This window comes from Lepeophtheirus salmonis, chromosome 6 (genome assembly GCF_016086655.4).
Source record: "Lepeophtheirus salmonis chromosome 6, UVic_Lsal_1.4, whole genome shotgun sequence".
In the NCBI taxonomy this organism is placed as follows: Eukaryota; Metazoa; Arthropoda; class Copepoda; order Siphonostomatoida; family Caligidae; genus Lepeophtheirus; species Lepeophtheirus salmonis.
Window position 1 is genome coordinate 36,011,680 of NC_052136.2, and position 19,802 is coordinate 36,031,481.

Consider the following 19,802-nt stretch of genomic DNA (forward strand, 5'->3'; position numbering starts at 1 on the left):
GAGTGTCCTTGCAAAACTTATAACTGAGGAATGGACAAAACTTGAATCTGGCAATACGAGGACAATTAAGATCTGCTAGATACTTTAAGGTCGGTTGTAGCGTGTTAATTGAGACCAAAAAGCCATATATTATATATGATATAGGTTTATTTTTAGATGTAGTAATAAATGTTTAAGAGATACATTATACTAAGGTTTGTTTGTCACACTGAGGCCAGTTGGATAAAGTGATTGTGGCCTTTAAAATGGATTCATAATGAATAAAATATTAATGAAACATACGATGTGTCAAAATATTAAGTGTATATATAGCGTGCTTTTGAAGAGTCTTTGATATGACGACGATTTAAGGGATTTTGTCCAATTATATCAGCTAAAGTTTGATTTCTTATATAACGCAAACGTGGTGTAACATTGTTATATGTTAATTTTCAATAAAAATGGGGAAAAATTTAAAGATATCCACATAGGTCTGCACTGGATAAAGGAACTCTGAAATTCAGAGAGGCTATTTGTTGTAAACTGATTTAAATATACCTAATAAAATTAATACATATGTATTTAAATATAATTACAAACATTTTCCAGCCATTAATGGAATTTTCATTGTAATAGATTCTACTCGTTATAGCAGTCATTTTCTCCCTCGAAAAGCATATAAAAAGGAGATGATATTAAAATTGGTCTTAATTTAGTAATATCATAAGTCTTGCTCCTACTTTCTTCTCGTGCTTTTACAAAAAGTATCTCTTAACATAAGTGCTATGACACAGATCCAAACAATATTTAATGCTGGTTTTTTTTTTTAAAAGCGAAAATGAACGTGGTCACCCTGACAATTTGATAAAATGTTCGGTAGAAAAGCAGGGTAGCTGTCATGACCAAGGTTGTACCCGGTTCAAGTTCAGCAGTTATATCGGTACCGGCCTTAGTTCTTTCATTTCAGCCTTACTGGTCTCGGTTCGGGTCTTTGGTCTCGGTTCTTTTTTTGAGAGGCTCAGTTTGGTAACAGGTTCTTAAAACAAGAGGCATAGCCAGAAAATTCGGGCCCAGGAAATGATATTACATACAAATAGGGCGGCAACTACCTTATACTCAGAGTGCATTGTGCCCCAAGTTTCAGCAGGAGCCCCAAACTAAGGTTACATAATACAATAGCTTTCATTGTGGGGGTCGTGAGGGGAGGCCAGAGGGGGGATGTAGGCAGATGGAGAATTGAGGATCGCTTTCAGTCTATCTCAGGGGACCTCAGCTAAATATGTATTAGTGTCGGTGGTCTTGGCATAGGAAAGTTTGGGAAACCTTGAAATATTATAGTTATCATATTATAGGGTTCCGTCAAGCTTAGACCTGGATCCATAATCTACCACATAGCTTCCCTCTTTTATCTAGACAGTCTGGCCCCTAAAACCACTTTTACAGCCCCATAAGAAGCCCTTAACTATTTGAAACTCAGATACAACTGTATCACCCTGGTGACGTAAAAAAAATCATTGAAAAACGCCTATATTCTATATAGGTACAAAATCACAAGAACGGAGACGGATAAGCAATATATTGCGGTCTTGGTTCGAGTTTGTTGGTTCCAGTTCTATTGGTTCAAGAACCGGAACCGTTAGAATTACTATACCGATAAAGACACACCCTTGGTCACGACGTTTCATTAAATTAGCTGTGGACAACTTTGAGAGAAAGTAAACATACACGAATTTCAATCTTTATATTGAAAGAGCATATAAGCTGTAAATATTTAGATATCGATTTTTAATTCTACTACAAGTTCAACAATAACTTACATTTATAGCTCCACAACAAATCCCGTTTTACTTTTCGTCTTTTATGTACAAGAAATTATTGTGAACTTATTGTACTCTCTTCAAGAATAAAGGAAAAATTATGATAGCTTTGGTAAACTATAAATTATTTATAGGTATCAATTAGAAAAAAAGAGTGCTATCTTCAAATTTTATATTTTTTAACTCCTGTGCATAGATGCGCTTGCTTTTTGAGTCACTTTTTAAACATAGACTTTTAGTATGACCCATTTCTTGATGCATCAATAGATCAAATATGTATACATGGTTGTAAATTAATGTTACTTCAACATTTATGTCTTTCGCTTCCTTTGTATCTGAGAATGAATGTTATCCCATGTCTGCCGGGACGTAAATTGTATTCTTTTATCCACTATTTTCAACTTTTGAGTGGTTCGAAAATACCAAACAAGGTTTACGAGGTCACCTTCACTAAGCCGTAAATTTCTCATTTTTCCTTGCATGACTACTTAATACCGAGTTGAATGTAAATATTTGACAACCATAATCTGTTATTGGTTTAATGTAGGAAATATTGTGTTAGTAAATATTTGATTCAATTTTTTGAGTATTTGTATCATTTTTTATGAGTTTAATCGAATTTTAAGTAAGAATGAAATCAGTGATTGTCATAAAACCAGATCTTATGTCTGCCAAATTTTATATTTATTTCAAATATGGGTTTTACGAATATTTCATCTGGAATTATCTAACCTTAAGAATATACAATTTAACACTAAAAAAAAACAATGTTGCTAACAAATTTGATTATTTTAACATCTCTTCTAAAAAAATCACAATATAAACAATGCCAAAATGGCATCCACTGCCTCTCTAGATGCTAATGTTTATTGTGCCGTTATTTCAGACTCTACATTTCTCATATTTGGTAAAATTAAGGAAATTGATACATTAAGAAAAAATGTATAATTAAAGTTCAATCGAAAAAGTATTTTTATTTGATATTAAAGAAGCCCCGGATGTCATTTTAGCATCCACGGCCGTTCTAGTGCTCAAAATAAATAAAAAAACAACCATTTTTAAAGAATTATATTTAGAATGGACTAACGCCTCAATTTTTCATTAATTGATAACTCTCCATTACTCCTCTTTAGACGATCCAACATTACATTTACAGGGTGTCCACGATAAATTGGAACTATCTTAAAATTTAACCTGCTTGATAAAAATGAAATTTGGTGTGTATTTGTTAATATGAAAAAGTTAGGCATGATATTAAACAATAAATTTATTCAACATGTCCTCCCTCAGCAGCCACCATCTTCTCCGTCCTGCCCCTAAAGGATTTGCATGCTCTGATTACTTCCGCGGAATCAACAGCATTCCACTCCCTATTTCCAAACAATTGTGGTGGAAGTTATAGTGTATTGTTCACGTAACCTTTAATATTAGTATGATTTAACCCCGAATATCCACATTAGGGATCTGGATGAAATTTAAAGTAGTTCCAATTTATCATGGACACCCTGTAAACCCATATTGAAAATGTAAATCAAATTTTGTATAAATTAATTTTATTTATATGTGAATTAATGATAATTATGTTTACTCAAAAGCTGCCTCGAACCTACAAAAAGAGTAAAAATTCTAAAAACCCGGATTTGATAGGGAAAAAAAAACTAATTACAGACTCTTGATGTGAAGCATTAGTAGGATTTGATATGAAACTATAAATGATAATTATTTCTTTAACTTGTGTCATAGTTATATAATTTTTCTCGTTTAGCCAAGAGTTGATGAATTAATTAATTTTATATTAAAAGTCATAACTTCTTCAATATTCATAATTACATATAAGTTTTTCTTCTTAATATGTACCTACGTCCTACATACATTCATAGGTATATTCATTATGTAAGTATACATATTTAATCTACGTTTTTCTACCAAATGATCAACACAAATGCAAGCTAGAATTATTTTTCTCAAAATTAAGTGTGGACTACATTTGTATTCCTCAACGCATGAATCACCGTCAATTTCTATCAACAAATTATTAATATTATATTAATTTGGATACATTGTCTATAATTGACTCAAATATGCCAATGAAAGAGTGGGCAGGATCTATATATGTAGTCCGTCATCACAAAAGCAAACTAAAATGATTTATCTCAAAATTAAGTGTGATTTACATTTATATTCTTCAATGAATGAATCCTCGTTCATTCCTATCAACTATTCAATCGTAAATTGCACTTGAATGTAGAAAAATTGATTGTCACAATAAATAAAATGAGATATTGATGGATTTTATGATTGAAAAGAGTCATATCGGGCCAAAACAAGCCTATAACATCTAATAAAGGTTTTAAACTAAGGTTAAAATTATTGAATATATTAGTTCATCTCACAAAAATTGCATAATAAGCATATAATTAACTCAAATATGTCAATGAAATAATGGGCAGTATTTACGAAGTAAAATAAATAAATTGATATATTATTTTTGTTCAAGATGATTTTAAGTTGACGCGCACCACAAATGTTCTTATTTATCTTATTAAAGCTTTTTTTTGTCTTTATAATTTCTCTATTTACAATAGCTATTGATAACTTTTAATACAAGAAAATGTTGTTTGTTTTATTCATATGTTTAAAGAATAATTAAAATACTAACATTTATTACTTTGTGAGAACAATAGTTTTTACAAAATACTTTCTGTTTGTGAAGAATTGCTTTTAGATACTACATGTGTATTGTACATATGTATGTTTGCAGTTGATTCTGTTATAACAAGATCCCTTCTAAACACATTTGCTATGTAATTTGTATTTTAATATTATTTTCTTATTTAAATAGTCATCTTGCTGCTGCAAGATAACTCAAGAACAAGAGAAGCTGAGTTTTGACTGGTGTAAAGTGATTTGTTATCAAAAAACTATCTTTAAAATAAATGAAAAACGTAGAAAAATAGTTGCGTGTACTCTCTTGTATACATCATTTAATAGAAGGTCTAAAGAAAAACTAAGTTTACCGAATTGTAAAGGAAAAACGGTTGTTCGTGTTTTCTTTCTTTTTTTGTTCATTAGTTAATTTCTATTATTCTATTTGTTTAATATCCAAAGTATATAAAAGAACCACAGTTTTTAGATACTTAAGTAACTTTAAAACTCTCCATTTCGAGGTAGCCTGTCTTTGATTAGATCCTGTTGTAGACAGATAACACAAGGATCAATTTGGGAGGAGGGAGATTTTTGTACAATTAATGACTATCAAATTTATCTATGAGTGCAGAATCCATAATCTCAGTTTTTCTCTCAGTCATCTGAATTCTGAAATATATTTGGGATTATAGTAAGTTGTGACTATTATCGTTCAGAGTAATTTTTTACACTTAAAATAATCACCAAATTAGAAGTAGTATTAAATTAATTTAAGTAAAAGAGTTTTTTATGATTATTTAGTGTTACTATTGATAGTGATGAGGAATATATTAGCTTATATGTATTATAGAAAAATAGTCCATGTTTATTATTTTTATTTTTTTTGAATATTTAAAAATCAAATTTTTATAAATATAGCTCAAGAATTTATTTTCATATGATTTAAAAAGCCAGTAAATGACTTTACTGGTTACATACACATAAAGATAGACTGTGTTTTATTAATATAGATTTACTAACAAGATCTTGTAGTTTAAAAAAAATATTTCCTGGGAACCTGGTCAACGACAATTTCCTAATAAATGAGAAACCCTCGTATAAGTATAAGTGAGCTTTCAAGTATATGTATAACCCCATCCAATTAATCCTTATTTTTTGACGTTGTCTACCCGGTTGACTCATTTACTTAAATGGTTGTATTTATGATGATTAAAATTTGATGCAAATTGAGCATTCGAAGAATACATATAATAACGTTCAAAAAATAAGTTCATTAATGTAAAAAAAGTATTTTAACCATCATAATTTATTTACCATATTATTTTTTAAAGGCAAAAATTATAATAATTGGTATTTAATGGCTTGCATCCATTCTTCATAACAAATTATGTTCATTACATTAATCATATATTTTGATGATCATGAATTGAGCAATTTTCAAATATGTACATTAGAGCAGTGGACCCCAACGCCCGGTCCCTGAATCAACCAGTATCTGGCCGGACAATAATTAATTATTTTCTAAGTCTGGGGCGATAATAAAGGGAGACTTACTATTTTTTAATAACCTGATATCCCTGCGTCCTTTTTGGAAGAGTTTTTTATATATGGTTTGAACAAGTTTAATTTTTGAAGAAATGTACGGACAAAAAACGTCACGTATAAAATGAGTTCAAATTTATATTATAAGATTATATATATATATAACTTGGGGGTGATAAGTACCGGTTTTAAAAAAGAAAACACGGGTTTTTTCTAAAAATATTTTATTCTTTTATTCGCTTTATAAATCGGAGTCCCCGTAACAGTTTTCAAGCCATTGCTTAGATTGAACATTATTTCTTTTCGTCAAGAAGTTGGGTAAAATTAAGACACAAAATTATTTATGATCTATTGCTTTGGAATTGGATAGAATGAATCTCAGTGAATAACTATTTTTTATTATAAGATTCCTACGATTTTTGTATTAACTCAACAGCTTGAAAAAACTAGCAAAAATGGGGAAAATAAGATATTATACTTCCATTTTTAATCGGTTATTACAACCTACCTATAATAGACCACATTAAAACTGGTTTTAATGTTTTTTTGGGTTGTCCCTAGAATAAAATATACAAAATTATTTATTTAAAGTGTTCAATTATTTTAATATGGCTTCAAAACAAAAAATAGCAAAGTAGAAACCTTTAGATGAATAATTTGTCTTGCAACATTTACATTTTATTAATAAAATTAATTCCTTATTAATATATTATGTTTGTATTTTGAGACATCCATTATTTAATTGGATCTGTTTACTACAACTGTGATTTTTAAATTTTATGCAGCTGCTAAAACTGCAACTATTCAATTTATTTGATCATAATTTTTACTCAGCTCTTAAATGTCAATTTGGAAGAGTTAAAAAGTTATTTTTTACCATCAAATAATTGATATCCACAAAAAACTGCATTTGTTCATCCAATGACTTTTTTCTATTACTAGTATAGTTATGAAATGTTAGAGACTACAATATAATTATAACAATTGTGTAATGAATGTCTTAAGGAATTTAAATATTTTAATATATTAATTATTTTTGTGATGGTATAAAATAAATAAATTAATCAAAAAAAAAAAAAATACTCTCACTACAAGATTATTTTAATTTAATTCACTCTTTCCTTTTATAAATATTCTACTCTAAAAAAACGCCCATCCTTTTGACCAACAAGGGAAGATTGATTACGCCTCGGAGTATAAATTAAAAAGATTTAAAGCATTAAGATGTATATAGCTTTATTTTGCATTTTTAAATAATAAAAGGTAACCTTTCATTTCATATTTTTAGTTGAGGTACACTTTTTCATTCTCTTTAATGCCGAATGATGAATATATGTACCTATATATTTGAAATATGGAAAAACTAATTTAAAATCTAATTTGAATTTAAAAATAATGAAAAGTCCTCGAAATAAGTGTGGTTTGCCACCGCACTTAGAAGCCATTTCCAGTTCCCAAGCAGGAATTTATTATAAAAAACTTTTTCAAGGGTGCCCTGCAATCCTCAGCCAGCGGTCAAACAAGTTTTTACATAGCTACTATGTAAAAACATACTATGTTCTGTAACGAACCTGCCTTTAACGGTCACGGTTTTATCCTATATTCTATTTTTTTATTCACTATTTTCACCTTCTAAATTGTTCCAAATTATCCAACCTAGTTTAAGAGATCACCTGTATTAAGCGGCCCAGTTGACAGGTCCAATTGCCTGGTCGCTTAATATCGGTTTGACACTATATGTATACGAAGTTTGTTCAAAAAGTAAGGTGACTTTTCAAATTTCTCGGGAAACGTACATTTGGTATAATGTATTGGATTTTTTATTGTTTTTTATGTTAGTTCACTCGCCAAGAACATATATTTACAGTTTCAGCTGTGAGAAGTCTAACGGTTAGAAGTAATTTGTGTGTTGAGGGATTTTTTTCTCCGGAAAAAAATTAATCAAAGAATTGGTATCAAATGTTATTCGAAAAATGAAATTAAGTACTCCAAACACTTGTTGACAGTGGAATACAGTGGAAATGTTATCTTTAAAAAAATGTTTACCAGTGGTACAAACTCTAGCCAAAATAGCCAGGAAGATACCAATGACAAAAAAATTGGAATTCATTGCTTTTGCATCATAATAATGCGCAGCGTGAGATATTTTTTGGCGAAAAACAGCAGCTATTATGTATATATATTGTGTGTAAGTTGTAACTAAAAATAAGATGAATTATTTCTTGAAGAATTTCAAGAACTTGGGACGAAAATAATGCAGTAATTGTAAATTCAACGAAAGATATATGTATATATTAGTGATATAATTGTTGGCTATTTTAATACAAAGTAATAAAATAAAAATATTCTGCTGCGCATTTCATTGTTCCAATTCCCACAGTTATATTCATCATAAATACATAATAGCCCTATAACTCTCATAGATCAAAATAAAATGATAGTATCAATTAATATATATAAAAATGATAATTTTTACAAACAGATTGTACAAGTTACAATTTCTTTGTCTTTAGATGTCTAAATGTAATTATAACACCAATAATTTTAATAAACCTATGTAATATTAGAATATTGTGAGCTACAAAGAGTTATTTGGAAAAATATTTTTTAAATATATCTACATTATTCAGTTGCCTTGAAAGATCGAAACAAAAACAAAAAATATAGTTTAAATGTTTCTGGATTCCTAGAATATGCATAGTTGTTTTTTTCAAGTTAACATTTTTACCATTATTATTAACAATAAGATAATTATGAATTTTCTCAAAAATGAGTCGGAGTTTTTATAATAGCGAAGAAAATGAATATAAATATGTTCACAAAAGTTATTAAAAATGACATAAAAATAGTCATAAAGAGTAAAACTAAAATCATAAACATACTTGTAAGAAGGAAACTAATGAATTAAAAAGGCAACAAGACGTATAAGAAGATGATCACAATGTTTAGTAGATTGTTTAAACAATCTAAAGCAGAAAACTAAGTTAAAATTAAATGTTGTCGGTGTTCTGTAAAGTTTCCACAAATATCAAGCTACCTTTCCACGAATTTTTTCTTATGTATTGTCATCTGACAGAGTTAACAATTTCTTCAATTTTGCTCAAACCCAGTCAACTTCTATTATTTAGGCTCTCAATCATTCCTCTATATTGAAACTGCAGATTTTTATAACTAGCGTTACTTTATGGTAGGGATACAGCAACTATGGCCACTCAACTGTTCGTGTTGACCCATCAGTTTTAGCATTCAGGGGGTGCCCCCCCCCAACATTTCGTCATTCTTTTCCAATACAAGTTAATATCCTCTGTGATTTGAAATAGTTATGTTGGAATACTAAAAATATTTTCGTGGAAGTCTGATTTCAGATTCAAGAAGTATATTAATTATTTTCGTATTTGTTTTAATCAGGAAAATACCTTGTAAGTACAAAAAAATAACAAAAAATTGATATTTTCTTTAAAAGTCTAATAAATTTCTCATTTTTTATCACAATGACACAAATCATTGTGTGTTGTAGAGTTTTATATTAAAAAAGAATACACTAAAAAAAAAGTTAATATGTGTAATAAAAAAAAATGTTTTTGTATATTTAATAAGCTATCAAGACCTATTGTTAGTATATAAAATGTAGATCATAATAAAATAATTTTCGGGATATAACGAATATTTTCATGTTTATAGATGTAAAAACCATCAGAAACAGATACTCTCAATCCATCCAAAAGCAAAAATTTGTTGACTAGCTAATATTTTCATTATCTAATTGTACCGACATATAACTGCTGTATAGTATTTATTATTGTCAAAGACAGATATAATATATTTAAATTATAAAATTTCTAAAGTTTCGACAATTTGTCTTTTCTAAAAAAAGAAAATAACGAGGTGACTCGTTCAAATTAAGTTTTTTGCAAAAAGATAAATAATTTTAACATTTCAAAAGAGTTTTTTAGTTATTTTTGTTTGCAGTAAATTTCTTTGACTTACGAACTCCTATCCAGGAAAAATTCAATTCGTATGTCAAGCTATATTGTAAACTATTTCATATTTGAGTGTAGAGTCAATCAGAGGTAACTTTCATATCTATTTAGATTGTCAATTATTAATGTAAGAAAAACAAACAAATGTGACGTCATTTTATAGCCTTTTTGTAAGTTAACACCTTTGTTGAGTCATTTCCAACTCTTGCCACCTCCAAGTATATCTTTTCATATGAGTTTATTTAAGAAAACAATAATCTAAGGGCGTCTTTTTATTTTAAAAGGGCATTTTTTTTCAAATTATTTAAAATATTAAGTTCCGTATTCACGTATCGAATGTAAGACTTTTTGGGAGTCAAGTTTTTGTATATTTTTTGTTTGATTAACTTATTTAGAAGGGGCATTATTGATATTTGCTGGACTTTATAATCAGCATATTTCATTTCTATACAGGAACAAAGATTCGTCTGGTGACTCTTGAATTAGCCATTGAGTTGTTTAAAGAGCTGGTATTGAAGAATGGGAGGAGCTATTTGTCGGATTCACATTTAGCTGAAGTGGAAGGAGTTCGTGAGGAGAGCACTCTGCATCTGCGTAATTTCTACAAGGTACTTAAAATATCATTTAAAAGTTATATAAACTAATCTTTTTGAATCAAATAGATATTTTTTGACGTATGGAGCCTTTTCCCTAGAAATGAGGTGAAATTTTCAAATGTTTCATATTTGCTTCTTGCCATTATAGATATATTCTATAAATTTCATCCAAGCTTTAATAATTAGGGAAGAAACACATTTTAGAAAAAAAAATTTAGATGTGATTTTTTTTGTGTGTGAATTCTTATAAACAGTTATGACTTATCTTCATCTAAAGACTCTTTACTTCATTTTGATACTAAAGTTAATTTTGTTTAAGCTTTTTCTTTTTTGAGAAGTGCTTTAAAAAATAATTCTTGTCAATTTTGTAGCAGGAATAAATTAATTTCATTTTATATATATATTAGCCTCGTTTGACCAAAATAAGATTTTCTCTCTAATATAATTCAATTAGAAAAAAAAATCATTTTAGCTTCTGAAATTATATTATTTACTGTAATGAATAAGTATGTACATATAACAATTTCATTCTAATTTTCTTTTTTTGAGTTTCAAGAACTTTTATTTGGGATTTTTTCCCCATTTATATTCTTTAAAACATATATTGGAGAGGTTGGCAATCCCGGGCTCGTGAATGAATTTTGACTGACCCGCCATCTTATCATGGACAATAATTTAAATATAGAATAGTAACAAAACATATTTTACAAATTTTCGATGACTTTTTAACACGGTAGATCTTTGAGCCATATTAGACCACAATAACTGCTATTTGGGACATTCCGCTGGGAATATAGGATGCTATTTTATCCTTTTGTTGTTTTTATGACATAATCTTTAATATTTTAGATTTAATGTGAACAAAAAGATGAGACTTTGGGCTCTCTGTAAAAGAAAAAAACACAACAAATTATTGTAGCTATTAAGTTTTAAAAAAAATTTCACAACATTTCCACGACTTGGTATTTAAATTAAATTGTATTTATCATTTACTAACGGGATCCCAATATTTCCTGGGATCCTGTTGTATAAAAAAATATCTCCCGGGATCCCACTCAAAGCCAATGTCCCGGGAAACGAAAAAAAACACTATAGATGTATATGTATTTTGTATTCTTTTTTCATTTCTATAAAAATCAACATCAGTTGTTATTGATGTATTGTCATTTAAATGCAATTTCCCATTGGATACAATACATATGTAGATATATATATATCAAACTATGAAAGGAAACTAAATTTTCTATTGTTGTATCAATCAAAAGAGCTATTATAGGAACTATTCCTTTCACTGCCAATGGAAGTCCCACGAGAGAATGAATATCGAAGCTAAATGGAGGTGTAGCTTATAATTGGATTCTTTGATTATGAGTAGGGGCGGATCAGTGGAAGTTGTAGCATTTTTTACTGTACACAGAGTTGATTCACTAAGAGATGCCAAAGTTTAACACAACATACCAACAAACGTCTTTTCTTGACTGAATTTAGTAGCCCCTGTGTTATGTTAAGGGTCCGTTTAAGCCGTTTCAGTTTTTGAGTTTGTCCTTGTACGAGCATATCCTTTTTTTTCTATATTAATTTTTTGAACCATTCCTAATCTAAGGTCAAGTACTGGTGTGCAAAATTAGAACAATTTGAATGACTATGCAATGTTTATATTTATGAGTTGCAGATCTCGATTAACTTGTTGCTTTGGTTTTTATTTTTTGGTCTCCTGATGATTGTCTTACTTGTTAGATTTCAATGTTTAATCTAATAACTTATTGTCAACAGTTGTCTTGAGAAGCTGTAAACAAAAAAAATATGCAAAGTCAACTCAGAAATAAGAGTGGCATTACCAAAAACTATCTGTGCGTGGAAACCCCTCCTGAACTGTAGTACTTTTATGTCTATCAAGGTCAAGCTTTTGGGAGCCTGATACACAAAAAGGATCATCTGAAGGCCACCATCATCACTGTTTGATCCAACCTAGAGCCTAGCTTTGTAATTAACTTCTGTGTAAGATTTTTCACTAGCTGGAACTGGTCGTCAAGGGAAAGACCGTCTATATTGATTGAAAATTGAGAAATTTGATGATATTTTTTGAAATATAACAATTTCTGTAATTTTTAAAAATGTTTTGTATTTTAGATAGAGGATCCTATATTTCTTTTCTATGTCACTTTTTATTCCATATCTTTGACATGCCCACCAAAAATGAGCTCTAAAATGTTTTCAGTTGAAGAAACTTGATACAACGATAGTGATGTAGAAAAATAGTTTTCAGAGATAGAAGATATTTCAGAGCCTGAGGTCAATTTCACTGATATCTCAGATTATTTTTATAACTTTTTTTTTCTGTTTTGAATGGATTTAAAAATATAATTAATGAAATTTTTTTCCAAAGAAATACAAGGGGTCAGAGATTATACCATACGGTTGTTTTTACATAAACTGCATTTGAATATAATCTGTCAAATGTTTCAATTGTCCTTAAAGCCCGTGGATCGAATTTGAATATATTAACTGAATACCTCAAAAAATAAAAGAAAATACACAATGTAATATTTTAATCATTTGACACATATTAGAGCTGTCAGATTTTTTCTTTTCTTCTAAAATGACCAAAAGAAGTGACGTCATAATTTTTTTATAATGATAATTATTATTTTTCTTATAAATAATTTAAGAAGACGGTTGCAAACAGTTTTAAAATTATGATACTTCCACTAATGAATAATTTGATGAAAATATAACTAATTCTTTCAATGTATTATAGCAGATAGATATTATTAGATTTACACCGTCATATATGTTGATTACTGATCAGTAATACAGATCAGACGAATTCAGTGTCTTAACCCTCATTAGGGCCTTATTATGACTAATAAATATTCTATCTGTGTTCGTTAAATTTTTAAAACAATAGAAAAGAATAAATAACAGGATATAATTACTTGTTGCAACCTACCCCTTTGTTCTGAGCGTTACAAATATCCCAAATTTCTTCTCAATGACTGAATTTTTCAACTTGATAAAATTTTATCAACTGAGAGAAAAAGAATCAATTATTCAAGTGATAAAGGGGTATTCGCTAAAGACGACACACTGCGAATCTCATTTTGACTCGGATGAAGCGCAGGGTAGCTATTTTAGACTTTTCTAACCGAGGAAAAACATTGGCAGAAATCATGCATGACCTTAGTGTTTCCAAGAAGACTGTCTATCTGAAGGTAACTTGGAAAGGGGGACTGTTAAGGCCCTAATAGGGTGAAGCCATGGCCAGATGAGACTATGGAAGCTGTCAAAAATGTTGGATCGGATCTATAAGAGTACGATATCGTCTTCCTTGAACCTGGTGTGAGGTTGGATTCAACCTCTTAGTTTAATTATTTGAGAAAGGAGATCTTCCCCTGGTCCAGGAGGACCAACAGAGAGGACTAGCGGCTGCATCAGGACGGTGCCAGATATCACACTTCCAAAGTCATGCAAGATATTTTGATGAAGGAACCTGCTAGCTTCTTCTCAGAGGAGTGTTCGTCTCCTCACTTACTTGAGTCTGCATCAATGACTACACCCTATTTGGGTGTTTGAAGGACATCAGTGGCGTCCAATTAAGGAGCCAGGACTAGTGAAAGGCCGACGTAGTTGATGTTTGATCCAGGGCATGCTGGAACAGATTGTTACCGTCAACGGTGGATGGATTGAGTCTTAATCTATAATACATGTATTGAAAGTATAGAATTATATAACAATGCCTTCTACAAGTTATTATCTTTTATCTATCTAGCCTAAAACAGAGTGTCTCGTCTTAAACAAACACACCCGTATAAGTTACAGCAAAAACTAAATTAAAACCAACGACATTATACCAAAAATATTGCTTCTGTAAAAATGTAATCTAACGGCTCAAAATTCCTATTTTGACAATAATATACGATATATAATACAATTGTAATCTAAATTTCAGAGTTGAATCCATTTTTCCAGTTTTATAAACAAGGCCTTAGATATTTGTAGCAATTTGTTTAAACTTTTCATTTTTTTTATTACAGAGTGAAGGGATTTTTTTGGACATGTTTGAGGATGAGCTTCGTCAAACCATGAAAAAGCCTTCCAAAATGGAGAATCTCATGTCGGATGTCTCCCTTCTCTTGCCTCCTACCTCCACACCTCTGACAGGGATTGACTTTGGAAAACGACTCTCTTGTGGTGAAGTTGAGAAGACTAAGCGATCCATTCGTACCTTCTTTTATTTGAGGAAACTCTCCATGGAGCTTCAGGGTCTGAGAGAAACGCGACTTCCATTGAAAGGACCGGATACTTGTGTACAAGCCCAGGATGTTCTTAATCTAAGTGAGTGATAGAGGGATATACTTGTAAATTAATAGTCTCTTAGGAAATCATCCATGTACAATTTATGTTCAAAATGTTATCACCTCATGCTCTAACATTTTTTGTGATTATGATTTTCTTGCCTGAGAAAATAAATAGATACCAGTGGTAACATTATTTTCTCTTGATGTGGGAAAAAAAGAATACATATTATTTTAACTTAGAAAAGGAACTTTAAATAAAAGAAAGGCGCTGACAAAAAAAAAGAAAAAAAGATAAGTCTTATTCTCTCCTTTGAAATTTCATTTGCGTTTTTCTCTAATGTGAATGACATTATAAAATATAAAGAGACATTTCCAGTCTTAATCTTTGTATACTTTTAGGATTTTGTACTAAGGAGCTTTTTGTATGTTTGTTCATAAATGTACCTACATTAGGGTGAGACTTGTACCCAACAAATTCTTAAATTGTATTAAATATTGTAAGCCATTTTTTGTATTGTAAATATTCAACAGAAAAGACGAAAAGGGTAAAATATTTATTAACTTCTTCGTTTATGATTATTATATTAGGGACAGATTTTAAACTTTAGCCTTAAAACTATGCTGTAAAAAAAAAAAGAATGAGTCATATTCAAAAACACAATAATTTCATAGATTTTGTCATTTTTTTTAAATTTTTTTTTCAAATTTATTCGCCTTTCTGCTAAAGGTAAGTTTTTATATAGTACATTGAAGTCAAACAGATGTTAAGGTACTATGTACAAAGTTAAGGGGCCATCCTCACCCTAACTTATACTTATATGAAGAAACAATGAGAAAATACAATAGTTTTGTTGAATTATTTTCTTAACATGGCGTTCATTATTATTAAGGAATTGTTCCTTCTTGAAGTATTTTTCTCACTCACTTGCTATTCAATGGAAAAAATGGAAATTATAAAAACAAAGTACAGCACTCTTAACAAATCAAAAAGAAAATAATTTCTGCTTTTATAATTAATTTATTATGTATGGTTACCTATGTTAGACTGTCCCGTTTTTGGGTTTATATTTTTCTCCCTCTGGTCAAAGACCTTTTCTGCTAGCACTTCAATAAAAACTGACTTGGACAACATTAAAGGCATATCAGGCCTTTTTTGCCTTATTACAGGCCATTTTAGTTTGATTTTTTAAATTTCAAATTAGGTTAATTGTAGGCATCTTGTACCGTTGTCCCAAATATGATGCTATGAGTAAAAAATTGGCCTTTTTCTATTCTTTAGTATTAGGTTAAAACCACAAAAATATTGATCATTTTCTTATTAATAATTGATAGGTGACTAAGATGTGCAGTTTTCCTGTTTTATTAAAGAGAATGTTCCTCCTTTTGGTTTAACAACTAGGTGTAATGTTGTGTCCATCCATATTTAGGAAATAAAACTCCAGTTCTATCCAGTTTAGTCATGCATATCAGTCCTAAAAACTTATAAAGTTCGCGCTCAACTTTGTTTCTTATTTGCTTAACCAATTCTAGTTCTACTGACAGCCTTAAGCAACCGTCCCAATTACCCATAACACATGTCCTAAGACTTGGCTGAACTAGAGCAAATAACTAAGGACCGGCACAACATGACCTAGGAGTATCTCTTCAACTAAAGTTAACTTTTAATATATTATAAAAAATAGCAAAAAAAAAAAATTCTTTGTTAGTGGGATTTGTGTTCATTTCCTTGTTCTCAAGTAGCTAATCTAGTACAACGTCATGAGAGCTAAGCTTCTCTTCTCCCAAACACCATTCAAATTGTCAGAGTGACAGCATAATTTTTTTAATTAAAGATGTTTTCTTTCATTTTTTTTCAACTTCCATAAAGCTACAAAGAGACTTATTTAAAAAATAAAATAAAAGACTCAAAATTTTTATATACAAAATTAATATTCATATGTAATAAGCTAAACAGATTTCATTTTAAATCTTAAAAAAATATTTAAAAACCTTTTTTCCATCTTCAAATTTAGGGTAGTATCTATAATCATCTTAGTGATTATTTGAAACCGTAAGAAAATAAATATTAGCGAATGAACAAGCAAAGGGTTTTACTGATAGGACGTTACATTTGTTTGCTTTTCTTACATCAATAATCGGCGATTCCCTAGATAGCAATACTGTTCAACTCGGATAGTTTTACTACAAAAAGTCATTCCTTTAGATGACATTGAATTAATAATACACTTTATACGCTGAGTTAAAATAATAAACTGCAAAGAAATCTGTCCCAAAAGAATTTATTAAATTAAAAATTAAAGTGGATTTCTTGTTGTTTCTACCCTTTGTCATTGCAGACTTTAGATTGTAATTTACTACAGCCTTACTATATGAAACTGCCCATCGAATTCCTTCTCTATAGTTGATACATTTTGTTTTTAATTACTGAAATAATCATGATATTACTAATTTACAATTTCTAATGGTTGCAGATTATGAAAATGTAGATTTGGTTGCCGTAACTGTCAAGAACAAGGATGGATCAAAGAACAGACTTTTTCTCGTCGTGGTTGGATTTCAAATTGTACTTGTGGAACCCCATTCCAGCAGGAGTGGTTGGGGTGTAGCCACCACTGTAGGGTTCCTTCAAGATCTTGAAGTAATCACAGATAAAGATGACTCCCGTTGTCTACACATAACCGTCCATCGCCCTTCCTTAGAGCGTGGTTCTAAGCATAATGAACCAATTATGTCTTCCAGCTTTACTTTTGAAGATCATATTCGTTGTATGGCTGCAAAACAAACGTAGGTTGATAGATTGTGAAAGTTTTGCTGAATCCAAATGCGCGTAAAAACCAAGGCATCAATAATATCATTTTTGGTGTGGTTTTTGCGCTGACCAGGATTTCAAACTCTTTTCCATCTCTTTATATTATCTATATTCATTATTAGATACATATATATTACTCGCTTATCTTTCAGACTCACTAAAGGAAGAGCCGAAGCACGCCAAAAGAAAATGCAGCAGATTGTAGAGCTTCTTGAACTCCCAGATTCCCTCAACCCTGTTATTACCCCTTCTACTGTTTCCGTCAACCTACACTCCCTAAGAGTCGAAGCTGCTCAACAACGTAAGTTAACCAATTTTATATTTAGATAAATTGCTTAGGTCAAAGAACACTCTATACGTGGAACGTGCAGCCTTTTGTCTATTCCTTTTTTTTTTAACCACAGAAGGCTATTTTTTTTCTATTAGTAGAATAGTTATGAAATGAAATTAAAACAATTGTTTAATAAATGTCTTTAATAATTATTTAAAAACTTTTTTTATTAATCAGTACTGTGATAATATGAAATAAATTTAATCAAAAGAATAGTCAGCATAAGGCCTTAAGACATTCGATACAAGATTGTTTCAAATAAATTCCCTTTTTCATTTAATATCTATTCTACTCTAAAAAATCATTCTTAGGTGGTCAAAAAACAAGGATGAAACTCTTACACTAGCCTGATCAGTCTCGTAGTAAAGTTCGACGTAAACACAAAAATGACTTGTTTTATGTATGATCTTTTTTTTTTTTAGAAATGTCTATTCATTTTACATTCTAAATAGAATGCTATCTAGTCACATGTTTCTAAAATATCAGTTAAGATTGAACTGAACTAATAAGTATCAATATATTCATTTCATACTTAGGTCGTCATCGCTCTTCTCCTCGTCTTGGTCTTCGTGGTGAAGACTCCTCTCCATCGTATCTATTCTTTTCATCCAAAGTACCAGGACATCTTCAGAGGCAGTCATCATCAGATTTAAACCTTGAAGAATCATCATCTACTCTACACAAGATGACATTGACATCTGACTCCAAACCAGAAACAGGGATTAGTGGATCCATTGTTCCAGGATCTAATGATGATAGAGAAACGAAGAGTGAAGATAGGAAAATTCGAGTTGAAGAGTCGGAAACAGTTCTTTGACAGAGGCCTGTGTCTCCTCAGGAGGCAAATAAACATTAAAATTTATTAGTGTACTAATTGATTATAACTACGAGAAGGGACCATCATCATTATGCGTTGTATGCATGCAAGAAATACTATATAAATGGAAAACGTACAATAATTTATCCTTTCTTTTTTTAGACCAACTTAAGGCTATATAATACCAATCGCGTACTCACTGTCTTATGCAAAACTTTTTTCCCCCTGATCCATTTAATTTTTGTCATCAGAATAATATTGAAAAAGTTATTTTAATTCCTTAAGAGAATCAAACAGATTGCTCATATACAATCCCCTCTTTCATTCCATAACTATTTTACTAATAGAAAATATAGCCTTAAATTGGTCAACAAAAAGGAAAAGGAAAAAGGATGTGTGTATAGAGTATTTCTTGATGTATGTATATAGTCAATACATTTTTTGAGCAGGAGCAATAATGGCATACATATTTTATAATTATAATATAAAGTAAAGCAAAAAAATAATTAAATATATGTTTTGTTCACTCAGAATTTAATTTTCAAATGTTTTTGACAACTGCAAATATATTAAATTATTCTTAATATTATTAAAATTATCAATACTAATATGATTTGGTTTATTTTTGTAAGAAATAAATATTTATAAAAATAACTATTGTCCATATTTTTGTACAAATCTTAACATATATATTACCCCCAGGAATACTGTTATCAGGAAATTGTTTGCAATTATAATATATACATCTATATTGTGATTTATTGACCGATCTGTCCCATCTCCAGAAAAACCGTTTAACATAGATATCGGTCGTCGATCTGCCATTCTAAAATAGTATTGGGAATTTAAAAGGAATTTTTTATGGTTCTTGAAGCCGTGGTGTTGGTCTTTAATATGCCTTAATGCCTCATGTTTATACTCTACAAGTCGTTGTCATGGGACAACTATCAATGGATTCTTAGATATATTTGACCCATCTGTTGATGG

General features: G+C 30.0%; 1 protein-coding gene across 4 annotated transcripts in view; it reads left to right on the forward strand.

The window, feature by feature from the left end:
- ema (C-type lectin domain containing ema) overlaps window positions 1-19,466 on the forward strand; it is a 234,140-nt gene extending 214,674 nt beyond the window's left edge. For all 4 annotated transcript variants that reach the window (XM_040713885.2, XM_071889271.1, XM_040713886.2 and 1 more), the window contains 5 exons: window positions 10,418-10,572; window positions 14,595-14,895; window positions 17,330-17,642; window positions 17,820-17,968; window positions 18,535-19,466. In XM_040713885.2, coding sequence (XP_040569819.1) covers window positions 10,418-10,572; window positions 14,595-14,895; window positions 17,330-17,642; window positions 17,820-17,968; window positions 18,535-18,815 — 1,199 coding nt within the window. In that variant the 3' untranslated portion in view covers window positions 18,816-19,466. The remainder of the gene's footprint in view (window positions 1-10,417; window positions 10,573-14,594; window positions 14,896-17,329; window positions 17,643-17,819; window positions 17,969-18,534) is intronic.
- Window positions 19,467-19,802: the final 336 nt, after the last annotated feature.